Here is a 24,243-nt window from a genome sequence, read left to right on the forward strand (position 1 = left end):
ACTCGTGGGTACCCAACTCGCAGTGACGGGGCGCAGAGAGATACGAGGGATGGTGGATCAGCGGTCCGGAATTGAGAGGAGACTGGCTCACGAGGTTGCCTGTTTTGGCCCGGGTGTGGTTGATAGAGAATCAGAATTATGATTTGATTGGCCGCCCCATGACTACCATCCTAAATCACTCCTGCCAGGACGAGTAGAATACGAAAGGCAACCAAGTCACCACGTAGTACTTTTAAGCGATTCTCATGAGCCTTACTTGACCCTGGCCATGCACGGGAGTGTATTTTTGCCAATTCTGCCTTGTTTTGGAGGTGCCGGCCAAGTGCAATGGTCGAGCCTCAAATTCTCAGCCTTCTTGCATCTTTCTTTGTTTTCGAATTCCATCACGAAATCAACTTGTCACCGCCCCTTCTTCGGTCTGTGTGAACACCTATCGACCCTTAATAATAATCATGACCGCGATTTTCAAATGGATCACTGCCCGCGACGAGCGTCCGCCAGCACCCCATCAACATTCTCATACCTCCAGTGGGGGTAACCGGCAAGCTAATGTCCTCGTTCGACGAGATGACATTTCACCACGTACTATCACTCGCTCTCCAATGGGACCTAACTCGGTCACATACGCAAGCAAAGATCAAAAGCGAAATGCTCAATTCGTCTGCCATCTACCAGTAGGCAGCGAGCACGCAGCGCAGGCCCAAAAGATCGCCGCCGCAATGTACTCTGGGCGGCCTGGTGAGGAGGGTACTCGAGAAGACAGACGTCTTGGGAGTGGCAGCACGAGTCTATTCCTAGAGGACGAGAACGCAAGAGCAAGACGAGAGCGAGCTGGATCTGAATATCTTTCAACGAATGGTTCAGTTAGGGGCAGTGCAAATAGGTCCGTCGTCAGCAGAGCTAGTACCGTCAGTAAGTAGTCATCGATCTGTTTCGTAAATTTTGTCTCCCACCATTTTTAGAGTGCAGCTTCTAAAAGACAGTGAAGCTTTTGCAGGGCGAACTCCCGTGAGCGAAGAATATGCATCATCAGACGATGATGAAGGGCCCGAACAGGTCCCGCCGATTTCTCGTCGCAGCACACTGTCAAGCACAACGACGAGATATTACACTTCAGATGACGGCCACACAGTCGTCGAAGTGGAGCCATCTGAGTGTTATGGCGAGCGTGAAGAGCATTTTGACCCTCGCGACTCCATATCCAGCGGCGCCCTGAGACATGCAACTTCAGCCAGTGTGCAAGCTGCCTCGTTGGTAATGAGTCCGGCCAGAGGCAGTGGTGGGAGCAGTATTGACAGGACTTTGAGCAGCGCCACAGGCAGGAAGTCTCAAGTTGCTGGTTTCCGGCACAACTCAGAGACACACACGACATATAACATCACGAATAAAGACTCTGGCAGGCAATTGTTCGTGTCAGCACCGATTGGTAGTCGAGAGGCTGCTGTTCACGATCAGGTGGTTATGCAAGCAGCAACTTCAGGTTCTCGGGTACGTTTCGTATATATCTGTGTACCCAAAAGCTCTTAAGTGTTTCTGTACTTATTTCCATGATATTGGAGCTGACACCATTTGCATTCCAGGCTGCGAGAATTGAAGATGCTGGGGCCAGGACAGGAGCGATCTCAAGAACGAGATGGTTTGGAGATTAGCTCACCAGGTTGTGTTCAATAGGCGGTTCTCCACGTCCAAGTAGGTCTCGCCACACCATTGTTGCTCTTCTGTGGGCTGCCCCCGGAATTAGAAGGTTCTGAAGCACGGAGTGTGCTCGAGTCCACCATTTTCAGTTGTCAGTCAATAATGCCAAAGCCACGACGATGATGTCGAATTTCAGTCGTTCTTCTGCTGTTCAATATGCGGGTATTCTCCTCCTCATCGCTTCGCAACACTTTCAAATATTTCCTTGGAGAGCTCGTGCTCGTATGAAAGGATGCAGTCAGCTAAGTTCATAAATGTTTTACGTCCTCGAATGCCGTTGGTTTGATTACACAAATAGGGATGCCCGGAAGTGACTTCCGTCTAGGCTTCTTAGGCGCCGTTAACAAGGACGAAGTCAAGCCTCCAGGCTTGGCTGTCCACCCGCAAGATTTGCACATCTGAGGTGGGGGCTAAGAAGATTTGCGCCTCCTACAGGCCTAAGCCGCTGGATGCACACCCAAGTGCTCAGGCAAGTCCCTTTTACAATACGCTTCAGGCCGAATATTCATCACGCAGAAATACAATCTTCAAGCATGGGAGGTGACGAGCCGAATGCTAGGGAGTCCGAAGGCTTCTAATTCTTCCATCCGAACAAATAAACTGTGCAATTAACCCCAGCATCATGGCTCATCGTTTCTTCGGAAAAGGTTGCTATCGTCGCATGCAGCAAGAGTCTAAAACCATGCTGGGGGGTTCAGCTCTTGGACCAGCGCAGATGATTACGAGACCACCCTTCTAACCAGGGAATGAACCGCCAAGACACGTTGTCGCTGTCGCGAATGTCAAACCCTCACCAAACACGAGAACTCAGTGGCTAAATTGTTCGAGGCCCTCAAAAGTTGCGAGCTATCTTTCACCTCATTCAGCAACGTCTGGACTGCTGCAGAATCAGAGTCTTGGAAGCAGCCTAATTCAGACTACTTTCGTTAAATCTTGACCTTTTGAGAAGCGCCCAAACCTAGCAAACCATTCTCAACCACATCCTTGTGGCGCCATCCTTTTCGCAGGGTGGTTATTGCGTCCAGTCTTAGCACACCATATCAGCCATCCAACGATAGAGGACACGACGTATCGTACGAAACTCCAGTCGAAGGTGAACCGACCTCAGCTCAAAAATGCGTCGACCTCCCAGACGTCGAGCTTTAACATCTCTCGAGGTGCAAGCCATATCATTGTCTTCACAAAACACCTCAGCAGCTCTGGGTTTGTCATTAGATAATGCACCACAGTCAGCCAATTCTGGGAAATGACAGCTAGCTGGATCAACCTACCAGGCCCATGGAGCCTTCAAAATGTCCAGGCAGCACTGAATGTTGTGGTCACTGGGTTGAGTGTCCTTGCTGTTTTTGCATGTGCTCGGTTTTGTTGGCAATCAAGTGTGACTAGCAGTGCAAGATACTCCAGTGTCCCAGCATCTGCGTTGTTGAGTATCAGCACATTTGGCGAAGCTATCGATGTGATATGGTTGTTGAAGGCTAAGATATTCAGTCGAAGACATGTGAAAATTCTGGTACAAGCATCTCTGGTAGTATTCCTCTCTTTCACTGCATTGATATCCGGACCTATAGCTAGATATTCAACTCGGCTAGGTCATCGCATCAGCCATCATAATACGCCTGGGAAGATTACTTGGAGGAGGCATGATTCCATCCTTGGTGCTTCTGTCATTTGGAATCAAACGACTTTTAGCCTGGACAACGCAAACTTCCCCTACAACCAACTTCTCGACTACTTGCCCGACCCCTCCATTAATTGGATCTACGACCCAAAGGAATGGAATTCGAGCTGGACTCTGGAGTGCAGCAATACGGACCTGAGCCATCTCACACTTGACGATGTTGGGAACTGTACTTCAATATCTGACGAAATTCCAGGCCTTGCTGCTGTCATCTCTCTCGAGAAGTACGACAGAAACAACATCAGCGCATGGTGGACAGGCTATTACGAGGACGGGATCAATAAGGATGTTCTTCTAGGCATAGGTGCCGCGAAGGAATCTTTGGTTGATGAGAACACAGGTATTGTAAGGCAAATGGACATTGACCTAGCTGCGGTCCATCTGCATAACGTCAATATACAAAGCGACTCTGATAGTTTTTGCTATTTCGGGGAAGGGCCAATCGAATCGGCTTCTTTCACCAAAATCGAATGCAGGGTCCAACGAATCGACCAGGATCCCAAACAACTCAATATCGCATTTCCAGACGGTGCCACTCCATGGCTGGTCGGCCGAGCCTTAGTTCAGAACTACCAGGCGCAATTCATCCGCGAGTCTATCAGGGGAGATAACGTCACTGTCATTACGCCTCAGGACCTTACCAGGTTTTATCAAGTTTGGGTCGCGACAAAGGACACTCAGAACGGATTTCCCGTCTCTCGCCAACTCAGTGTGAGGTTACCCATTGTCCAACTATCGACCACATTTCTGGCTCTCGCAATCCTGACTTTGCTGCTTATCATACTTGGCATAGGCAGCTATGTTTTCGCCGCGCTGCGATATAGAAAGGTCTTTGAGGAGACTCCACAAAGCAAACTCGAGTGGATGTTGAAGGTTATTCGAGAGCATGGCCCAGCAGAAGTTAGAGACGGAGCTAGGACTTCCAGCTTCATCGGCACACAGGATTCAACATCGCCCTTGAACTTCGGGAGTCCTCCAGATAAGAATACTAGCACCATCCACTCTAGCCCCACAGCGTTCAGCCCGACGTCTCTCAAACGCTCCACTACTGCAAGAATGATGAGTATAGCATCGAGTGTGCAACAAAGTGCGGAGAGAAGGCGTAGTGAATTCGAAAACGCGAGATATAGTAACAATCCCGGCCAACTCGACGATGGGATGAGCCCACAAGCCCCTGGAGATCGTCAGCGGCCCTCTCCTTATTCACTAGATGGCTTCTCGTTCGGATCGAACCACCGACAACGACCCGAATCCTTCAGATCCCAATCGGAATCTGGCAGCTATTCACACGACATTGGACGTCAGGTATACACGCCTGATTCCGGACTCGCCCTTACACCTGCGGAAAACAGCTGGAGGCTACCTCCTCTTCCCTTCCATTCTCTTGGAACTAGTATTCCCAGAAAGGCAGTTGGATCGCCAGCATATACAAGTGTTTCCATCAATGAGTTGCCTCCTCAGAACACTCAGCAACAGCAGTCCCACTCCAGATCACAATCATGGCGTGGCCCTGGGCCGAGCGACGCAGAGAATCCGGATGAAATCGAGCGACTTGTGGTCAGACCGCTGTCTCTCGGACAGGATAAGTCGAGGTTCAACTGAGTCTACTGTTGAAGCCTGTCATTGCTGAAAAATGGGTGAACTTTATTGGTACAGAACATAGGCCAGGACGGTCTTACTGCGAGGAAACATCACTCATATTTCTCGGTGTGCTGTTCCCATGGCAAACTCAAGGCTACGAGACGGCGCAATGCAGTTTCAAGTATCTTTAAACCCGCAGATTAATTACTCCAACGCACTCTTGCCTCTTTGAGTTGGATTGTACTAGCTTCGTAAAAGCCGTTGAGCAAAAGAGCTAACCACGGGCAACCGATGAATCCGCGACCCCGACGAGGACCCGAATCCGAACCCGAACAAGGCCTACCAACCACCCAGCACAGATATGTAAATCCATCTTTCACTTGAGGATGTTTCTGTTGGTGTCCGAGCTCTTTGCTCTTTGGGTTTTCTATTATTCATTGTTTGCACATAGTACCTGAGCTGTTGTTTCTTAAACGACAAACACGGGATCAAATGGCATGGCCATACTCAGCCCTCATCGGTGTCATTGTCGTAGTCGTTTTTTACAGGGTATGTAACGAGTTCTACCAACTTGGAGTTGAGCCTCCAATCGTAGGAGAGTCTAATGGATGCTATAGTGGCTGAATATCGCATTCCACCCCGATCTGCGACACGTGCCAGGCCCGTTTCTCAACCGATTCAGCAGACTACCGCTCAAGTACGCCATCTGCACAGGACACCGGGCCGACTACATCCACAGTCTGCACCAGAAGTATGGCCATGTCGTCCGCATTGCGCCAAATGAAGTAGATGTCTCCGACATCAAAGCTGTGAAGATAATCCACAGATCTGGGACCGGATACCTGAAAGCCGACTGGTATCCCAACACGCACCCCACGAAGACTAGTGACGATGATATGTGCTTGTTTCAGGTCCAGAATCCAAAGACAGCGGCCGAGAGGAGAAAGCTTTATCATCGGTCCGGAAGCAGATTGGCGCTGAAGGCGTGGGAGCCTCAAGTTAGAGAGTATACGGAGGTTGCGGTCGCGAAGATTAAGCGAGATGTAAGTCCGTTCTCATGACCTGCAGGCAACCTTGGTCTCCCATTGCGAGTGAAGGTACATTGAAAATGACTCTGTCTCCAGATTCACAATCTTGGTCAAGCCGATATTTGGAAATGGTTTACCTACATGGCTACTGACCTCATCGGCGTGGTTGCGTTTGGAGAGTCGTTTGGTTTGTTGAGGACCGAAGTAGTAAGTATCGAGGATGAGAATCGCTGATACAAGGTCCTTTCATTCACGAGATTGCAGGATATCACCTTGACCCACGACCTCGAGAAAATCATGATGCTTACCGGACTCGGAGTCGAATTCAACCTGTGGTTCTTTGTCAGGTACTTCTCGGTCCCAGGTATAGGAAACTTGAAGAAAATACTGGCACGTATGCTTGAAGAAGGCTATCGAGCCGTCGCGGCGACCAAGAATTCCGCAAAGGGCGGCTCGCATACGCTCTTCTCGAAGATGGTTCCTGAAGACGGATCTGAGGCACCGTTGGTGGATAGCGTGGTTGCGAACGAGGCTATCGGAGATATTGTCGCGGGCAGCGATACCACTGTCGCGGGCATTGTTTACATCATCTATGCGGTACTGCGCCATCCTAAGGTCAAGAAAAGGCTAGAAGAAGAGCTTGCCACCTGTTCCGCAAGTCCCAGCTGGGATGAGCTGGAGGGAAAAGCGTATCTCAATTGGGTGGTTGATGAGGGACTGAGATTGTATCCCCCTGCACCTTCCAGTCTACCTCGGAAGGTTCCCGACAAAGGTGCCATGCTGGGCGGGTTTCAATTGCCTGGGAGATGTGTGGTATCTACACAAGCTCTCACCATTCAGCGAGATCCCATTGCTTTTCCCAATCCCGAAGAATTCATCCCAGAACGGTGGGAGAACGCTACCGCGGAAATGAAAGATCATTTTGTTGTGTTTGGTGGTAGCATGAGATGTAAGTCACAGGTTTCTGAGAAATCACTCCGTTAAGGTTTCGAACTGATATCTCGTGTTAGCATGTGTAGGACAACACTTGGCTCGACTGGAGCTATTGTTTGCAGTTCAGACTTTCTTTCGAGAATGTCCAGATGTTGTGATGGCCCAAAGCGCTGACGAGAAGTGCATGGAAAGACTGGATTTCTTCACGGCGAAGCCACGAGGTGGAAAGGTCGAGCTGACCAAGAAATAAGAGTTGTTGATTGTGTACTTGATGCACCCAGATGCGTAGACACTTAACAGCACGAACTATAGCCACATTTCTCCCGAGACGTGCTTTAATCCCTGACTGCCACAGCCTTCCGCACATGACACCCAAGACAAGCTCATCCCTCCTCAATTTCCGAAGTGGCAACGGCGTAATCGCTCTGGGGTCAAACCGGTTGATCATTTCGGCACATACTGAACAGTTCGCTCTGTTCCTGAATTGTCTCCCTGTAGTACCATGTTTCCGCCCCGGAACATCCCTGCTATTTACAACCTGGTAGAGATTCTTGGCTCTAGGCATGGTGATGCTTCATAACCAATGGACAATGGATACGTGTCAAATATATAAGCTAATAGGAGTGCTGTGGAATTATCGTAGCTTGCTGCTCAACTACAGGTCCATCGGACCAATATTTCACTCGGAGAGAGTGAATAGATCGCTACCTCTTTTGGATTAGAGCGTCAACTACCGTTATATCGTTTCGTTCTGGCATAATCACTTGGTCCAGTTGAATGCCTCCAGAATATTAAGGATTTGCCGCATCTCTGGTATCTGACAAACAGTTTTGTCAATTATAGACATCAAGTGGACTGGGCATGGCAGCCACTCGAGGTTCATTTCCATTCGAACAGAACCGATCTGGTTGTACGCGGCTACCGAAGTGCTTTATCATATGGTATTAGGCTCGATCGATGATTCAGGAAGCTTCATCGCTGTATGTCTCATTTTGTCTGGGATGATAGAGGCAAAGCACCAGGATAAGCTGTGACTTGAAAAGGTGAAAGGCTCTGGTCATTGAGTGTCATGAAATTCATCATTGCCTCCATGGGGCTGCAACATTGCAGCGTTTGAAAGAGATTCCGCATTAAGATTCTCATAATGCGTAGCCATATATGAAAGAGCTCTTCTCTTGGTGCAGCAACGTCATTCCTTTGCCAGGCCAAGGAAAATCTTCTTCTCAAACATTTATCCCTCCATGATGTGTCAGGCTCTCTTCCCCACAGCAAGCGGTAACTGGAGTCAGTCAAGTCGCGTTGGAAATGGTGCCCATAGACCATAGTTGAAGACTTTTCGGCTTTTGATCTAGATACACAAAGGTCAGGAATGTAGGCAGCGAGCCTTCGATTCGGATGTCGCTAAATTACAGTGCAGTCCTAGGCAATCATTCAGAGTCGGAAGCTGAGTTCGCGCCGCCGTTGTCATCATCTTCATGGGACACATCGGCGTTCTTCAAACCCTCATTGAGTACATATTCCTCTTTTATGAGAATGCTCCGTAACTGTTCGGTCCTCGGAGTGCAAATTTCCGCGGGTTTTCTTCCATGGCCATCTTTGACTCTAGGATCGCCACCAGCATCGATCAGCATCTTAGCCATAGCCTCGCCAAGATCAACCTCTCGTTCATTGGCATATTTGACAGCGACGTGTATTGGTGTCTCCTTATCCCGTCTTGTCAGAGGGTCACATTCGAGAAATTCGACGTTGAGGAGTTCGTCCATAACATCGTCTGTATGCTGGTCAGTTGCAGCGTCTGAACTCACCCTCACAGTGTGCCTTACATGATCCATAACTTGCACAAACGTGAAGTAGATGGTTACCCATTGTGTCTGTGGCATTATTGAAGAACTCGGCTATCTGCTCCTTGCTCTTGTCTTTGAGACCTCCCACTACTTCATGGAACAGTTCGACATTGTCCCGCCGGCATGCTTCGAGGATGTGCTCTTTCGGGGAGGCACCCTGTAGGGATGATGTTAGTTGGCGGACAGTTTAGCAAAGGGTATACTGACATCGGCGTCAGCCATAGTGGCTGTAGAGACAATACCGCTTCAGAGACTGAGATGTCAAGGAGTCCAGAACTATGCTGTCAGACGAGCGGCCTGCGCGGAGGATGTAGGGCAGATTCTAAGGTGTGCAGCAGATCAAGCCAGTTCGCAACTGCGGACAAGACCAGATTTCCACACCAGGAGTTGACTAGAGTATATCGTAGGCAATATGACTACTTGCGATGAAATTCAACGAGATAGCAATCAGTCTTGTGTGGTTTAAAGGAGTATTCGTTTCGGCCCAAATTTGGTGGAGGGCGGGCAGGCAGAGCGTTCGCGGTGAATTCACCCCTCAGCCCCAAACTGGATCTTGAACGAAGCCACAGCCGCGTCAAAAACATGCCAAGGTCAGTTTTAGAGTTTTGGATTGTTTGCAATGTTTGCACAAACTTTTCCCTACGCGCATTGCGAGATGCATGCAATAACTTGATCTTGTAGAACAGCGACAAGTCCGAGCACCGTGCCATTTGTGGTACTTGATCACGGTACAAGATGCCTCCGACATGTAAGCATGCTCCCACTGAAGCGATACACCAACTTACAAATTGCACAGTTTGCCCATACTGCTGTAACTGTCTCACGATCCAGAGATCCGAAGGAGATGCGCAAAACCCGCAAGGTCTGAATGCTTTCACCTGTCGGACTTGCCCTTATCAGTTCAAACTGGATAAACCATATTATGAACGCACATATATGAAGAAGAAACATCAAGACGACATTATGGGTGAAGAGCAATCAGATTTACCGATCAACGAGGGTCAGTACCGATTGAATATAGTAGTGAAGTTGATCATATACTGATGGCCGAGAACAGTTCCGGGAGGCTGTATGAACGAGGAGTGTAATTCGAAGCAGGCATACTTCTATCAACTCCAGACGAGAAGTGCGGACGAGCCTCCTACATCGTTCTTCAAGGTATTTCCATCTCTAGGGTTTCACAAGTACAGAAACTGATCTAAAGCAGTGTGTCAAATGCGGCAAGCAATGGAGAGAATACTGAATATTCTGTTGCACAAGGATATACACTTCAACCCACCTCTAAAAGAGGGGCAAATCCCACTTTTTATTTGCAAGATGTCTGCCATAGTACGAGGGAAGGTCTCACTTTGTGGGTCTACGATCATAACAGATCTAGAAACAGAACAATATCGTTCTTTTCTACCAAAAGTACTGCTACAAGTGGACAACGCAGCGACACTTGCCACGCCGGTCTTATCCACGGAGGAACAAAAATTCATCTTGAAAAGATCAACGCGGCGAGTCATCAACAGCACAACCCAATTGGCGGATCGGTTGGTCTCCAATGGAAAGAAACGCAGGCCCGATGGGTTTAGGTGCCTATTGCATGACTTGGCGGCAGCACATGCTCTTTGAAGCTTCGAGTGTGAGTCGCAGGGATCAAGTGGGAAGAAAGGAATCATGACCGGTGGGATGAACGTGTAGGCGGCAAAAAGGTGGCGTAGCACTGGCCATGGTGGGGTCATTTTGAATTTGGGCCGCGAAGGAGGGATGATAGTGGCCTGCCAACCACTGCCAGTATGATTCACAGCTAAACTCCGAATTTACTGCCTGATTAAAAAATAAGTCACTGTCATACTACTTGAGTCACACTGAAAAAGACCCTCCTCGTTGCCAAGACCTGTCCTCAATCTCAGCCTTTAAAATCTTTCACACACTGCTGCCAACTTGTTACTCTCCTCCTCGTCGCTCAGTGAGTCTCTCTCCGCCCCCATACACTTTTTCCATCTCATCAATACTAATCTCATCTCAGCACCTCTACGCAAGCCGTGGTATCTGAGCATTCATCCGATTTCTTCTAGTATCTGCCACAGAACTACAGGAACTCAAATCCTACACTTTCATCACCGTCAACATGGGGTGAGTTTTTCCTGCGCTTCGAGCCCATTTTCTCCTCCAAGATCTCAATTTGATATCAATGATCATCGCTGACATGTCCCTCATCCTCTAGTAAGGAAAAGACTCATATCAACGTCGTCGTCATCGGCCATGTCGACTCCGGCAAGTCCACCACCACTGGTAAGAAATTTTCGATCTGAAAGAGAAGCGAGAAAGTGCCCAATAACTCACACGATAATCAGGCCACTTGATCTACAAGTGCGGTGGTATCGACAAGCGAACCATCGAGAAGTTCGAGAAGGTATGTCGCCTCCATTGTTGCTCATTTCATTCCTCTGTTGCCCATTGAGCCGCTCCTGCCAAAATTTTGGTGGGGGAGGGGTTATGCGTCTCACGTGATGTTACGTATCACTTCCCGAAATGGATGTATACTGACCTGAGCCACAAACAGGAAGCCGCTGAGTTGGGCAAGGGTTCATTCAAGTATGCCTGGGTTTTGGACAAACTGAAGGCCGAACGTGAACGTGGTATCACCATTGATATCGCTCTCTGGAAGTTCGAGACCCCCAAGTACATGGTCACCGTCATCGACGCCCCCGGCCATCGTGATTTCATCAAGAACATGATTACTGGTACTTCCCAGGCTGATTGCGCCATTCTCATCATTGCCGCCGGTACTGGTGAATTCGAAGCTGGTATCTCCAAGGATGGCCAGACTCGTGAGCACGCTCTTCTTGCCTTCACCCTCGGTGTCCGACAGCTCATTGTCGCCATCAACAAGATGGACACCACCAAGTGGTCTGAGGATCGTTTCAACGAAATCATCAAGGAGACATCCAACTTCATCAAGAAGGTCGGATACAACCCCAAGTCCGTTCCTTTCGTCCCCATCTCCGGCTTCAACGGTGACAACATGATCGATGTTTCCACCAACTGCCCCTGGTATAAGGGATGGGAGAAGGAGTCCAAGGCCAGCAAGGCTACCGGAAAGACTCTTCTCGAAGCCATTGATGCCATCGACCCTCCTTCGCGACCCACTGACAAGCCCCTTCGTCTTCCTCTCCAGGATGTGTACAAGATCTCTGGTATTGGAACGGTGCCCGTCGGTCGTGTTGAGACTGGTATCATCAAGGCCGGTATGGTCGTCACCTTTGCTCCCGCCAACGTCACCACTGAAGTCAAGTCCGTCGAAATGCACCACGAACAGCTCGCTGAGGGTGTTCCCGGTGACAATGTTGGTTTCAACGTGAAGAACGTCTCCGTCAAGGAAGTTCGTCGTGGAAACGTTGCCTCCGACTCCAAGAACGACCCCGCCAAGGGTGCCGATTCTTTCAACGCCCAGGTCATTGTCCTCAACCACCCCGGTCAAATTGGTGCTGGTTACGCCCCAGTCTTGGATTGCCACACTGCCCACATTGCTTGCAAGTTCTCTGAGCTCCTTGAGAAGATCGATCGTCGTACCGGCAAGTCCATTGAGAACAACCCCAAGTTCGTCAAGTCCGGTGATGCCGCTATCGTCAAGATGGTTCCCAGCAAGCCCATGTGCGTTGAGGCTTTCACCGACTATCCTCCTCTTGGTCGTTTCGCCGTCCGTGACATGAGACAGACCGTCGCTGTCGGTGTCATCAAGTCTGTTGCTAAGTCTGATGGCAAAGGAGGCAAGGTCACCAAGAGTGCTGCCAAGAAGAAGTAAATTCTTTCAATTCTAATCACGTACCTCTGTACTCGATTCGGGGGCTGCGGCCATGGATTTCTGGTGGTGTCGCTTGTGACAAAAGAACAATGGTAGCTAGATAGTTTTCATGCTGTTGTGAGCTAGCTCTCATAGCTCGCAATCATATGATAATCAATGCATGATATGAAACCTCAACTCTTCTATAACCGGTCGTAACGTGTTGGTGGTAAGCAGAGGGTGGAAAAGTGTGGGGGAGGGAGTGAAATACGCGTCCTGCTCGTGGCGCACCGGACAACACGCGCACCTTCCCCAACCACACTTCATCAACGTGACTCGCACTTTCCCTCCTTCAACAATAGGTACTTCTCCTTCGCCAACACACCATTCATTTCTAGATCCATGAAGTAAATTACCTTGGAAGTTTTTCCAACCTGCCACTACCAGTTGATTAGCTAGGGTGGCGACCTCGATCCTATCGGGCTGTATGCCTACCTCCAAGATGGAAGTGCTGAAATGATTAAGATGGAAATTGTGCAAGTTTCTGTATCCAGAGCTTACGGGGATTGAGCACTCGGTTGCTTCCCGGGAGCACGCCCACGTCAATTCGAAAGGCACCAAATAGCTAAGTCTAACTGATCTACACATGCCTGTGGTGTCGTGAGTCCTTGATCGTGTCAAGAATGGACGTCTCCCTAGGGAATGCGCCTAGTATTTTGGACAGTACTAGAACGACCAGGTAAATTGATGGTCGAACACGGTATCAGGAACGAGTACAGTACTGCGCTGTCTGCACCTATAATTGCTATCTGTTACCAGCACAACATACTGGAGAGGCTAAATGCCTAGCTACCTAAGTAAGTCTACTAAATATGCACTCGTACGATTGTTCTCTGCAGTTAGGTGGGAGTTTGGAGGTGTTCTACTGGCTTTGGTGCACAGCTGGTCGCCGCCTGTTCTAACGGCCAACACCGCAATTGACTTGGATTGCGAGAGAGCTCACGGAACAAAGACGTCGTTTCAAAGCTTTCGGTTTGTTCCCTGATCTTCACGATGTACAGTCGTTAGCTGGGAGGCCGTGAATTTCCCTTGTTCCGTGATGCTTCTACGATGCCACTTTCACTGATCATTCAAGTCATCTCCCCTTTTTGTACGTTCATTCACGCTTCCAATTGTCACAAATTCCAGAATCTCAGCATTCACGTTTGGCACAGGCAGGAGCGTTTTGAACTGCCTCCCTTTAAAAGACTGCCCTTTCTCTTGTCCAATGTTCCCAATTTTTGCTCAGAACTATCCACCAAAATCTTTCAATTTCTTGCAGAAAGACCAGAATCTTTTCGACAGAGAGGACAAGTACGTCGCAAACATCCAATCAAATCCACACCAGAAACGCAAAGTCGCAATGGCCATCATGCTTGCTTTGGTACTCTTTTTCTCGGCACTCTCCTTTGCAATCCCGATTGCTCCTCTTAGTCCTCTCTCAGAAACCATCTCGATCAATGAGAATACCACTGTCTCATTGTTGGCGACCGCACTTCGCTTCAACATCGACCCAGACATCAAAGGAATCGCCTGCGGCAGACAATTCCCTGTCAACATCAATGTGAAAGATGCTGGTACAGCCTCCCCTGCCTGCACTGCCGTTCGCGACCTTCTTGTGGGCGCCGACAACAAGGGCAACAGCGACGTCAATCTGATCTTCACATGTCCCGGACAAACTGTCAGCATTGGAGGTGTCGGCGATCGCGATATCAAGATCACATTGAGCACTGTGGAATTGCCCGGGTTTTCCGAAATCAATACTACCACTCCAGGCACCATGACTGTCATCAGCGACAAGAATAAATTTGCTGCAACTGTGTCTGTCGAGGTTGGCATTACCAAGTCTTCCAACAGCGAGTTGATCTGGCAGTTCATTACCTGTCCCTAGTCTGGTGGCGTAGTGGAGGAATGGAGGACATGGCATCTGTCATCTTCATCTTCTTTCCTTCATGTTTTCTCCCATTAGTGGTACTGATCAGGAGACGAAGTTGCTGGGCGTCCTGGGTTTACTAGACTGGAGCGATGGCGTACCAGAATCGCATTATGGCAGGCTCGTGGTCAGCATAGGTCCAGTTTATGAATGATCATTCAGTTCCCTAAGGAGTCGGTCACTCTGGCCCTCCGGTGCTTTCTGAAGTTAGCTAGCCTTCAGCTTCGCATACTTAGTTCCAAGGTGCGCGAACTGGCGATCGCAATGAAAGCATCAAAACCAACCGCTCTATATTCCGAATCATTGTTCTTGCAGTATCTTCACGATGGGGCACGTCAGTTCTGACAAGGCTGTACCTGGTAACCCGGGTCAGGGGTAATTATATTGTCACAAAGCCGGGCGTTGGTCTGCCGCTGCAGCGACCAAGAAGAACATTGAACTTGAACAGAGTTCAATGAGGATCAACCCTTGAAGGGGTTAGCAGCTCCTGTGAAGTAGCCGCAGTCCCCAGAAGCGGCATCTGAGGAAGTAACTTACTTCACTAGTTAGATACTTACGGTAACTACCTAGGTAGGTAAGAGCACGGGGATGTGTTGGTATTCGCATATATTTTCCGAGCCTTAACTAAATCATAACCAGAGATTTAGCGGGGTGAAAGCCCATCATTTATTTCGTCACTTTGGGAATAATTTCGTTCTTCCCCCATCACAAGCACAGGTTGCAACTTGGTCCGCGTTTGCCATTCAACACAATGACGTTAGCTCCTGAACGCATCAGCATCAAGCGCAGAAGGCAGGAGGAACCGGTAGAGACCTTGTGTATGCCTGACTTCAAGTTTTACAAATATCTCCTGCTAACTAAATATCCAGACCTTGAACAAAGCTCCGCTCCTGATCGAAAGAGACGAGTCACCGACTTCTACTTTCAACGTGTCCAGATCCAGGTTCCACTCGTCGCTCCACTATCTCAACCGAGTACTGGACCTCATGTCACCCGTCCAGCATCATCTGGAGTTCCTTCGGTCCGTACGTCCGCTCCAGGAGACAATGTACGCGATTACAATACGTTGAGGGAAGCTTGGAGGGCGAAGAGCGAGGAAGATGCACCAAAGAGACACGGAGGAGTCAGTCAGGGTCTCAGAGATTCGCAAAATGCAGGCAACACAAAGCCAGTTTCGACATCTGCAGAGGTCAAAGATTTACAACAACTTCGACGATTCCACCTAGCTCGCCACCTCTCCACGGCGCCTTCTGGAGGACTTGAAAGAAAGAAAATTGATATTCGACCACCACTGGCAACCTTTGTTGAGAGACGGCCTGCGTCAAACAAGCATGAGAAAAGCTCCATCTATCAGGGTGAACCCGTCGACAAGGTTATAAATCTTCCTCATGATCGTAACGGGGCAACCCTAGTTGCTGGTGTTGATGAACCACCGAGCCTTGCTGCACTGCAAACTTCGGACCGTACGCCAATTAAACCCTTTGTGGCTGCCGAAGCTCACACAAAACGAAAGGGGACTTCTATTCAAGATCATCCTAGTACATGGGATCATGATTCCGATCAACTGGCGGACGAATTGGCAGCCCTGGCCATGGAGTTTGACCCTGAGATCCAGAACAAAGCAGTCGAGCCTGAAGCTGCTGAGGAAATCCCTATACTGTCCACAGCTGTTGAAGAAGACTTGGATCGAATGATTCTTGATGATAACGACTTTGTTTACGAGACGTATATCAAAGTGCAACAGGAACAAGGAGGAAATCCTATCACGAATATGGAGGACTGGGCATTCAAAGTCGGTGTCCTTGTAATTGACGAAGAAGATGAGGATTTGTGGAACAAGTATGTGGACAGTGACGAAGAAGATGACTGGGATGAGGAAGACTCGAATGGTGAGCCAAACTCTTGTTTGCATGCATGTGTGTCAGTTTTGTATACTAATTCCACCATTTTTCAGCCGAGGACAACCCCTCCAACGACTATCCTGAAGATGAGGTCAGTTCTGATGACCAGTTTTCTCGCAATCCGTACAAATATCGCCAATATGACTCGGACAACGAGTACGATGACGATTATCTATGATAGTACATGATGGGTATCCGCTCAAAACGCTCCAATACCCTCCGATATGCTACACATGACAGTCATCCATGGAAAACGCCCAAAAAGCCTCCCTGTTTATGCACATATCATAACCGCCTGTCCCAGGTAGTTCAAACGCCGAAGGCAAAAAACAAGAGCGCCAATATTCACGCTATCCGGATCCATGGGTAGCTGCAATCGACTTTACTCAACAACCCATATCTCTCTCTGTCTTTAGTCTGTTTTCGGACCTCTTCAACACCGTAAGATTTAAGTACTCGATAGTACTTGCATTGAAGGCCACCCTTTGGTGCAGGGAGGTTGAAGTATTGCATGTACTTTGATTCGACAACTGGCCAGTCCATGCCTAAGTCCCTCCTGTGATACCAGATGAAGTGGCCTTGTTCTTCTGTGTACTTTTGGCAAAGCCCACGAGGCTTTTTCACCTTTTTAGGAAATGCTTGTTCCCGGTGCCGCGCCGACATTGTTGCTATGGGAACTGAATGCTTTGGGCCTGGTGGGGATAACGAGTCCATCGTCGACGAAAATGACGACGATAATGACGACGATGAACCTGAAGGGCTTGGTGGGGGACTCGGAATATCCACGTTTGTGGATGCATTCAGTAATGATGCTATCTTCATTTTGGATGCCATGTTGAGCGAATCCAATTCTCAGAATATGTTGAAGCGAAATATAAATCAGGGGGCAGAAAATGGTTGTGAAGGAGTGGGTGTTGGCATTCCATTGTGCCAAACCCACGAGCATTAAGTACACATTGGGTGACCCGAGAGTGTGGTTCAGCAGTCTCCGATTTGGGAGGGAGCAAGAAAGTTGATATATCGCAACATCCTACAGCTCAAGGGATGGATGATACTCGAATGTTTTGGACTGTGTGGCATCCCCTGTCCCCATGGTGGGCAGCCCTGGTCAGTTGCTACAACCTATCCGAAAGATCGGATGGAGGAGAGGGGGACTTTGATGAATTTCTGCAGAGTTATCCGCTATCTTCCCAATAGGTAGTGGTAAGGCGGCCGTTATGATTGAATGCTTGCTAGTGCGGGATGTCAGGTGGATCATGTCTCGCACAAGCAATACGGACTCTTAGGAGGAAGTTGAAGTTGAAGAAGGCTATCTCGAGTTGGTACCGAGTTCCTTGGCCTCCACATGGAAGGGATGTGCATTTGGCGCAGATTCGCGTGTCTCGTCAACGTGCCAATGTCTTTGGTCATCATCAAGGGCTGGCATATCACATTCTTGCCCAAACATGGACTCAAGAACCCCCACACAGCTGGACGCTGCGCTGACCCTTTAAAGCATAGCCTGTAAACGCCAAGGTTCCCAACTCTTTCCAGTGTTGGAAAATACGTCGGGAGTTAGCTGGAAGTGAAGCCAGCGAGCCAGGTGGTGGTGATGACTCGCGATCGCGCGGCTAGTTGCAAGGTTTCGGGAAGGGATGCGAGGATCGTACAGAATCCGAGATCCCCGCAAACGCAAACGGGGTTGGTGATGAATCTCGTCGCTCCGGAAATGCAATGGTACCTACGGCGTAACATCCGCGGAACTACGCCAAGGAAGCGATACAGGGTGATTGGGACATTCTGCCACTCTGTCTCCTCTTTTCTTGCCGGGTACCCAGGTCTGTTGGAGTGTCACACAAGACTAAAATCAACTTTGCAGCTCCACTCGATCATGTGTGTGACATCTGGAAACCACCTTCGCTGTGAGGTTCTTTTGAACAACAAACTTACACAACTCTGTGAAAACAAACCTACACAAATGCAATCCTGACTATCCCACGAGGCCAACGGTTCTTAGCGCAATGGCTACCACTGCTCTAGAAGAGCTTATTATCATACATATACTGTCGGACGATTTCCTGGCATGCATGTGATAAGCTCATCACATGCCTCACTCAATCTACCGAGTAGAGCTCTCGCTTTAGTCGAAAAAAAGTGTGGGTGACTCTGCGTGTTTCTCTAAATCATAAAGAGGGGATCAACAGCCCTCGCACCCCGAACCACGGAAATACCAAGAGCTGACTCGTGTGGATTTCGGAATGTCAAACTACCTGGGTGGGAGTTGGACGAGGCTGCGATTGGGTGTACCACTTGGCCGGTACGACCTTCTATAGGTGACCTCAAACACAATTCCCTCGGCGTGCGCCCACCTGATTCTCCTTCCAATTCCGATGGCACTGAAGTAATGCAAGGGGCTAGATCCTAAACTCTTCAGGCTGACTGAGCTGGACCATTTGCTGCTCTTTGAACCGAGTCCAATCATTGTCGACGGGTTAGGAGATCGAGACGCTATTCCTGCTGGCCAAAGAATGCTGGAGAATTGGTTCCTGCTAGGCTCTAGCTGACCGCTTCACTCTTGAGGAAACTGGTTGCAACCAATCATAAGGATTCGAGTGCGCTTCTGCGCGGTAGATCAATCCCCTTCACTAGCCACGGGAAATGATGCATGTGGATCCAGGATCAAACCCCACGAAGGAGTGCCTACTGGTTGATATCGCCTTGGTCAGATATGTGCTGGATTCCCCGGTTTAGCGATGCTCATCTACGGCACTGTAGGGACTAATCCTTGTCGCTTGTTTCTCCACAAACACATTCTGGGCAGAAGAATCCTAAGATTCTGACTTACAGATCTCTCTACCATATTCAAATTGGGCAGGCCGACCAATAAGGGCGGCCCCCACTTCCGTATCAGAACATCGTGAAAGGGTCATATAGTCCTTACATGGTGTGGCGTCTATTAGAATCAATAATGAGCAGGTAGCTATCAAGGCGTTGCGCCAGATCTTATGCACCTCGTATCTTTCTACAGAGGGAGGCTGGCACAATTTGAATCGGAGCGAACACCAGATTCAACCTATCTCTCCAAGGCCTTGACCAGGGCGGTCCACACTCGACCATCGACGGTTCAACCTTGGTGCTGAAGTTCTCGTTCAGGTGGTAGCTGCCACGACTTCACGACTCCACGACTCTTGCCATCTCGTAGTCTTCCATCCTGCTTATTTTGCGCGGACCGAGATCTGTGCAAGCAGGATAAGCCATCCCTGCCGCATTCATTGGACTTGCCGAACCTATCAATCTGTTAAGACAACAGAGAGATCGTCGCCTATGACCTGTCCCCTGAATAGTATTTCGGAAGCCGTGAATCCCGACGACGGGGAATTCTCTCACTTGACTCGGGCCACCCCACCTCCAGTCTCTGGCGGAAGAATCTGAGCAGAATGAGGACGAGGCTTCAAATAATGCCACGTCGGAGACTGTTTTGCCACGATCCGTCGGAGTACTCTGTCCCCTTTGTCGCCCAAAGAACGCCTTTCTATCCACTCATTTCTCACGAGATTCGGGTTTAAAGCTTTTCTCTGTCCTTTCTCAGAGTGTTGTGTTAGTCCCGTGAACTAAAAGCAAGGGTAGATCGTTCATTGAGCCGTGGGTATCCCTGATAGCCTCTTCCAGACGACTCGGTGCGGATTAGACGCCATCATCATCCTCTATTCGTAAGAAATTAGGAAGCCTGTGCCCTACCTGGTCTCTGTTGTCAAGACCAGCCACGTATTCTGGGACAGTTTCAGAGTGATTGATATCTTTTGCAGGGCTTCAGCTTTGGTCAAGTTTACAGCGACATGTGCCTTCAACACGCAAAGAGGGAGTTAGAGGGCAAGATCTCGCAGGATCATCCGCGTTCGTGTCAAGTATCAGATTGTCCAGAAGCCACTCCCCGATGCGGCACGGTGGCGTCTTCGAACCTATACGAATCCAGGTGTGAATCTGGGAATCCCTTGTGAAAACATCCTTCATGCCCATCATCGAGATCTTGACACATTGACTACACCATATTTGTCGATCAAAGGTAGTTTCTCGGATTTCGCAGCCCGACCACTTGGTTGAAGACAGCACAGACGAAACATGACACTTGCAGGCTGCAGAGTAGTGCTACCTGGGTGAAAGCACTGATAACATCGAAATGTCAATGGTGGCCACTTTTCGGCCAAATGCCCGCGTCAAAATGCCAAATCTAAGAATATTCTGCATGTAACTACCAGTCAACTCGCGAGTTCAGTATCTTCTTGCTCACACTAGGACAATGCTGCATCCAAACACGACAGCTCGTGTAGGAACAAGTCGGATCAACCCTGTTTAAAGGCTCTGTAAGGATCCAACGCGCTTATGCCTCGATATGCTCCTAGCATTGACCTGATCCTGATCCACAGCCACCTGCGTTGGCTCGGGGATCGTCTCAGATGACCACTTGGCTACACCGACTGTGTTCGGTCTTCGGATACTAGGAAAAATAATGACAATGACCGGATTATCCCTCCTCGCTTTGATGCCCCATCTTCGCGTGTTACTGCACTTCCTACGATCTTAGACGGCGGATGTATCTCGCTGGATCCAGTCCTCAACTCTTTACTGGACCCCGTACTCTTCTTCCCAATCCAGGTGCCAGCCCACAGTGGGCTCTGGGATGGTATCTACGCACGCAGCAGTCTTAGCCAACTTGATCTCGCACTATTCCTCCCACTTTGATGCCTTCTCACCGCGTGACGTGAACTCCGTAGCATACATCACTGCTCCAGTACAGTCGCCTGGACCTCGATGACATTCCCATCAGGGTTCGCGACAATCACATGCTGCAGAGTCCCACTTGGCACCAGACCATCGGCGATGGAACGCTTCTCCACGCTCGTCAACTTCAACGTACTCGACCTTCCCAGACCGTACGCATTGGCCAAAGGTCCGCCCAACGGAGGCAAGTTGCCCATTTCCTTCAGGATCGGGACGCCCAGCTCGCGAATCCGCACATGAGCCTCCGTCGTGTTCGGTACGACGAGACCCAGACGGCTAAACGTATTCGTCACTTCCGTCGCCGGCAGCGATGAGACGAGGTAACGTTGCGCTGCATTGCCACAATCTCAAGTAGACCCTTCGCCTTGTTCTTCTCCGCGGTGAATGTCGCACAGTCCGGGGAGACAGTGCCGTTGGCAGTGTCAGGACCCATGCCGTCGTTGTGGCCGAGATACGTGATGGAGAAAAAGGTGGCGTTTTCAGGAGGATATGTGAACAGGTGCGCCATGTCCATAGTCTTGGTATAAATTTTCAACATACCGCTCAGGTTGGCTGTTACGAGACTCATGTGATCCAGACGGTAGCCGGTCGAGAACTTCGCTGGCGCACAGCTGCTGGGAAACTCGAATGGATTGTACCCACCTCCTCCATCTTGGCGTGCGTGTAGTTGGGGTGAGCAACGCCTGGGTTGATCCCAAGAAGAAAAAAGCGAGCGGGGTGAGTAGTTGTAGGAGGGAGCCGAAAAGGAGGTTGTTGCGTCTCCCGAGGATCTGCTGGAAGAAAGAATCACTGCTGCTTTGTGGCCGTTTTTGAGCACCGCCGTCGTCTCTCTTAGTTGCTCTTTAGACTCTGGGTTTGATTTTTGCGCTATCATTAGGTAGGCAAGTAAGTGGATTAGCTTCTCGTCTTTTCGAATGAACAATGCAAGTACATGTGGGGGCAAGGCTGACACCCCTTGAATTAAAAAAACGCAGATAGTTTCTTCTGCTGGAGAATGGACTTACTATTCTGGATATTGAACGATGTCTCTATGATCGAGTGTTCCTTTCATACAATCAATGCCTGTCTACTAATTCGTGACCTGATCCATCAAAGGATTTCCAGCGATATGAATGAATCCTCTCCAAGCCTGGTGTCTTGAGGCTGCAAGTCCACGCCGAGCGATCCATCCTCCCTCTCGCCATTATAACATCCCCATCGACGCTATAGTATCAGCGCATGTAAGATGTTCCATCCGCTTTCAAAGCCGCCCGCATTGCACAGTCCACACCCAATGAAGGTATGCGAAGGTATGCGAAGGTAGGCTATGCAGATGGCCGATAAGCGTACGGGGGTGGTTGTGCTTGGCTGGCCGGTTCAAGCGGGAGTTACAGAAATACGGGGCTTTTAGAGACAGTTTGTACCTAGATAGAGAATATGGTTGTTTTTCTCGTGAATGGGGAGTATGTTTTACGTTTTGGGAGGCCGTTGGCGAAGAATTCGATAACCAGAGGATGGGTGATGCGTGAAGTCTCCGGGGTGGTTATGGGGGGCACGCCCAGGGCAATTATCTTAGGCAGTTAATCACATACCTGGGAAGAAGAGTGTCACTAACACGAACCCCCCTGATTTTAGGTCAAGTGCCATGAAGTTTCAACTAAGTTTGCAGCCCGACAGGCCCGAGAGAGCCCCTAAATTAGCGCCACTTCGGCCTCTCGTTAATCCCGAGGCGGCCCAGAGTTTATTTGGAGTGCGAGATATCAAGTAGATGCCAATTGCCTCAAATTACCACCAGACAAACACGTTACAGCCTTGCATCAGGCATCGCACAAGTCTTTCAACTAGCGCTCTCTTCGTCTCACACATCCAAACAGGTAATTTCCTCAGCTAAACATAATAATGAGCGACCTACAAAGATCCTTCGCCAAGAGCCACCTGTCCAAACTCCCACCGGAGCCACCGCCATTCTTTGATGAAGAGGACGAACTCAATGAACAAGTGGCCGAATTGCGTGCCAGTTCGCCAAACGACTCATCATCCTCAGCTTCTTCGGCATCTTCAACAGGGACAATAGTACCCTCAGCCAGTCGAAATCTGTTTGAGAAACCAAGAGGCACAGCCATTAAATCCCGCTCCGCACCTCTTCCATGGGACGATTTCTTTGCCCAAGACCTCACATTTGAAAATCAGTCTTCTCAGGAAACCATTCGACATCATGCCTATCTTACGCCGCCGTCTTCTACCGGCCCGCTAATAGTCACCCATCATGGTGCCGGTTCATCGGGTTTATCGTTTGCAACGTTTACCACAGAATTGTTAAAACATTTACCTACCGCCGGCGTTCTATCTCTTGATGCTCGTGGTCATGGCCTCACATCCATCACCCAGTCTACCACCTCAACACCAGCCAGCAACAACGGCACTGCTAGCAAGCCACAGATACCCGATCTAAGCCTCAAAACCCTAGCAGGAGATCTCGCCTTCATCGTCCACGCCACACAAACACACATGAAATGGCCCAAACTACCGGACGTTGTGCTCATCGGCCACAGTCTCGGGGGCGCCGTCGTGACTGAGGTCGCACACCAACGACTCCTGGGGAACTCACTACTGGCGTACGGCGTACTCGATGTGGTTGAAGGCTCCGCCATGGATGCGCTGCAGAGCATGGACACATATCTCTCCACACGACCGAAATCCTTCCCTTCCCTCGCCTCCGGCATTGAATGGCACACTCGCTCCCGCACCATCCGCAACACGACGTCCGCCCGCGTCTCTGTGCCAGCGCTCCTCATCGAATCCGCGCCCCGAGACACATCCAGCACCACCTCAAGCACCCAGTGGACATGGCGCACCGACCTCGCATCCACCAAGCCCTTCTGGGAATCCTGGTTCGTCGGGCTGTCCCAGAAATTCCTCACATCCCGTGGCGGCAAACTCCTGCTGTTGGCCGGCACGGATCGGCTTGACAAGGAACTTATGATCGGCCAGATGCAGGGCAAGTATCAGCTGCAGGTATTCCCCGACGCTGGACATTTCTTGCATGAGGATCAGCCAGCCAGGACTGCGACGGTTGTCGCAGACTTTTATCGGCGCAATGAT

The 24,243-nt window shown here is 49.7% G+C and overlaps 8 protein-coding genes across 8 annotated transcripts; 7 read left to right on the forward strand and 1 right to left on the reverse strand.

The window, feature by feature from the left end:
- Positions 1-452: 452 nt before the first annotated feature.
- Positions 453-1,649, forward strand: LTR84_006114 (uncharacterized protein; the record flags this gene model as incomplete). The annotated part of the gene is made up of 3 exons (XM_064849677.1): positions 453-912; positions 965-1,488; positions 1,581-1,649. 3 exons carry the CDS (start codon positions 453-455, stop codon positions 1,647-1,649), a joined length of 1,053 nt encoding a protein of 350 aa, XP_064703432.1.
- A 1,161-nt stretch (positions 1,650-2,810) lies between these two features.
- On the forward strand, positions 2,811-4,975 carry LTR84_006115 (uncharacterized protein; the record flags this gene model as incomplete). The annotated part of the gene is made up of 2 exons (XM_064849678.1): positions 2,811-2,898; positions 2,949-4,975. The coding sequence occupies 2 exons, from the start codon at positions 2,811-2,813 to the stop codon at positions 4,973-4,975; spliced, it is 2,115 nt and encodes a 704-aa protein (XP_064703433.1).
- A 471-nt stretch (positions 4,976-5,446) lies between these two features.
- LTR84_006116 (uncharacterized protein) lies at positions 5,447-7,165 on the forward strand (the record flags this gene model as incomplete). The annotated part of the gene is made up of 5 exons (XM_064849679.1): positions 5,447-5,503; positions 5,572-5,997; positions 6,079-6,189; positions 6,247-6,931; positions 6,993-7,165. The coding sequence occupies 5 exons, from the start codon at positions 5,447-5,449 to the stop codon at positions 7,163-7,165; spliced, it is 1,452 nt and encodes a 483-aa protein (XP_064703434.1).
- A 1,177-nt stretch (positions 7,166-8,342) lies between these two features.
- LTR84_006117 (uncharacterized protein) lies at positions 8,343-8,981 on the reverse strand (the record flags this gene model as incomplete). Its single annotated transcript, XM_064849680.1, has 3 exons — positions 8,343-8,686; positions 8,778-8,916; positions 8,967-8,981. The coding sequence occupies 3 exons, from the start codon at positions 8,979-8,981 to the stop codon at positions 8,343-8,345; spliced, it is 498 nt and encodes a 165-aa protein (XP_064703435.1).
- Positions 8,982-9,494: 513 nt separating this feature from the next.
- Positions 9,495-10,002, forward strand: LTR84_006118 (uncharacterized protein; the record flags this gene model as incomplete). The annotated part of the gene is made up of 4 exons (XM_064849681.1): positions 9,495-9,507; positions 9,556-9,759; positions 9,817-9,917; positions 9,967-10,002. The coding sequence occupies 4 exons, from the start codon at positions 9,495-9,497 to the stop codon at positions 10,000-10,002; spliced, it is 354 nt and encodes a 117-aa protein (XP_064703436.1).
- Positions 10,003-10,875: 873 nt separating this feature from the next.
- TEF1 (translation elongation factor EF-1 alpha) lies at positions 10,876-12,552 on the forward strand (the record flags this gene model as incomplete). The annotated part of the gene is made up of 4 exons (XM_064849682.1): positions 10,876-10,880; positions 10,972-11,039; positions 11,102-11,160; positions 11,311-12,552. 4 exons carry the CDS (start codon positions 10,876-10,878, stop codon positions 12,550-12,552), a joined length of 1,374 nt encoding a protein of 457 aa, XP_064703437.1.
- Positions 12,553-13,798: 1,246 nt separating this feature from the next.
- LTR84_006120 (uncharacterized protein) lies at positions 13,799-14,461 on the forward strand (the record flags this gene model as incomplete). Its single annotated transcript, XM_064849683.1, has 1 exon — positions 13,799-14,461. The coding sequence occupies one exon, from the start codon at positions 13,799-13,801 to the stop codon at positions 14,459-14,461; it is 663 nt and encodes a 220-aa protein (XP_064703438.1).
- A 793-nt stretch (positions 14,462-15,254) lies between these two features.
- Positions 15,255-16,582, forward strand: LTR84_006121 (uncharacterized protein; the record flags this gene model as incomplete). Its single annotated transcript, XM_064849684.1, has 3 exons — positions 15,255-15,321; positions 15,373-16,392; positions 16,458-16,582. The coding sequence occupies 3 exons, from the start codon at positions 15,255-15,257 to the stop codon at positions 16,580-16,582; spliced, it is 1,212 nt and encodes a 403-aa protein (XP_064703439.1).
- Positions 16,583-24,243: the final 7,661 nt, after the last annotated feature.

Source organism: Exophiala bonariae (genome assembly GCF_035927105.1).
Source record: "Exophiala bonariae strain CCFEE 5792 chromosome Unknown scaffold_23, whole genome shotgun sequence".
Classification (NCBI taxonomy): Eukaryota; Fungi; Ascomycota; class Eurotiomycetes; order Chaetothyriales; family Herpotrichiellaceae; genus Exophiala; species Exophiala bonariae.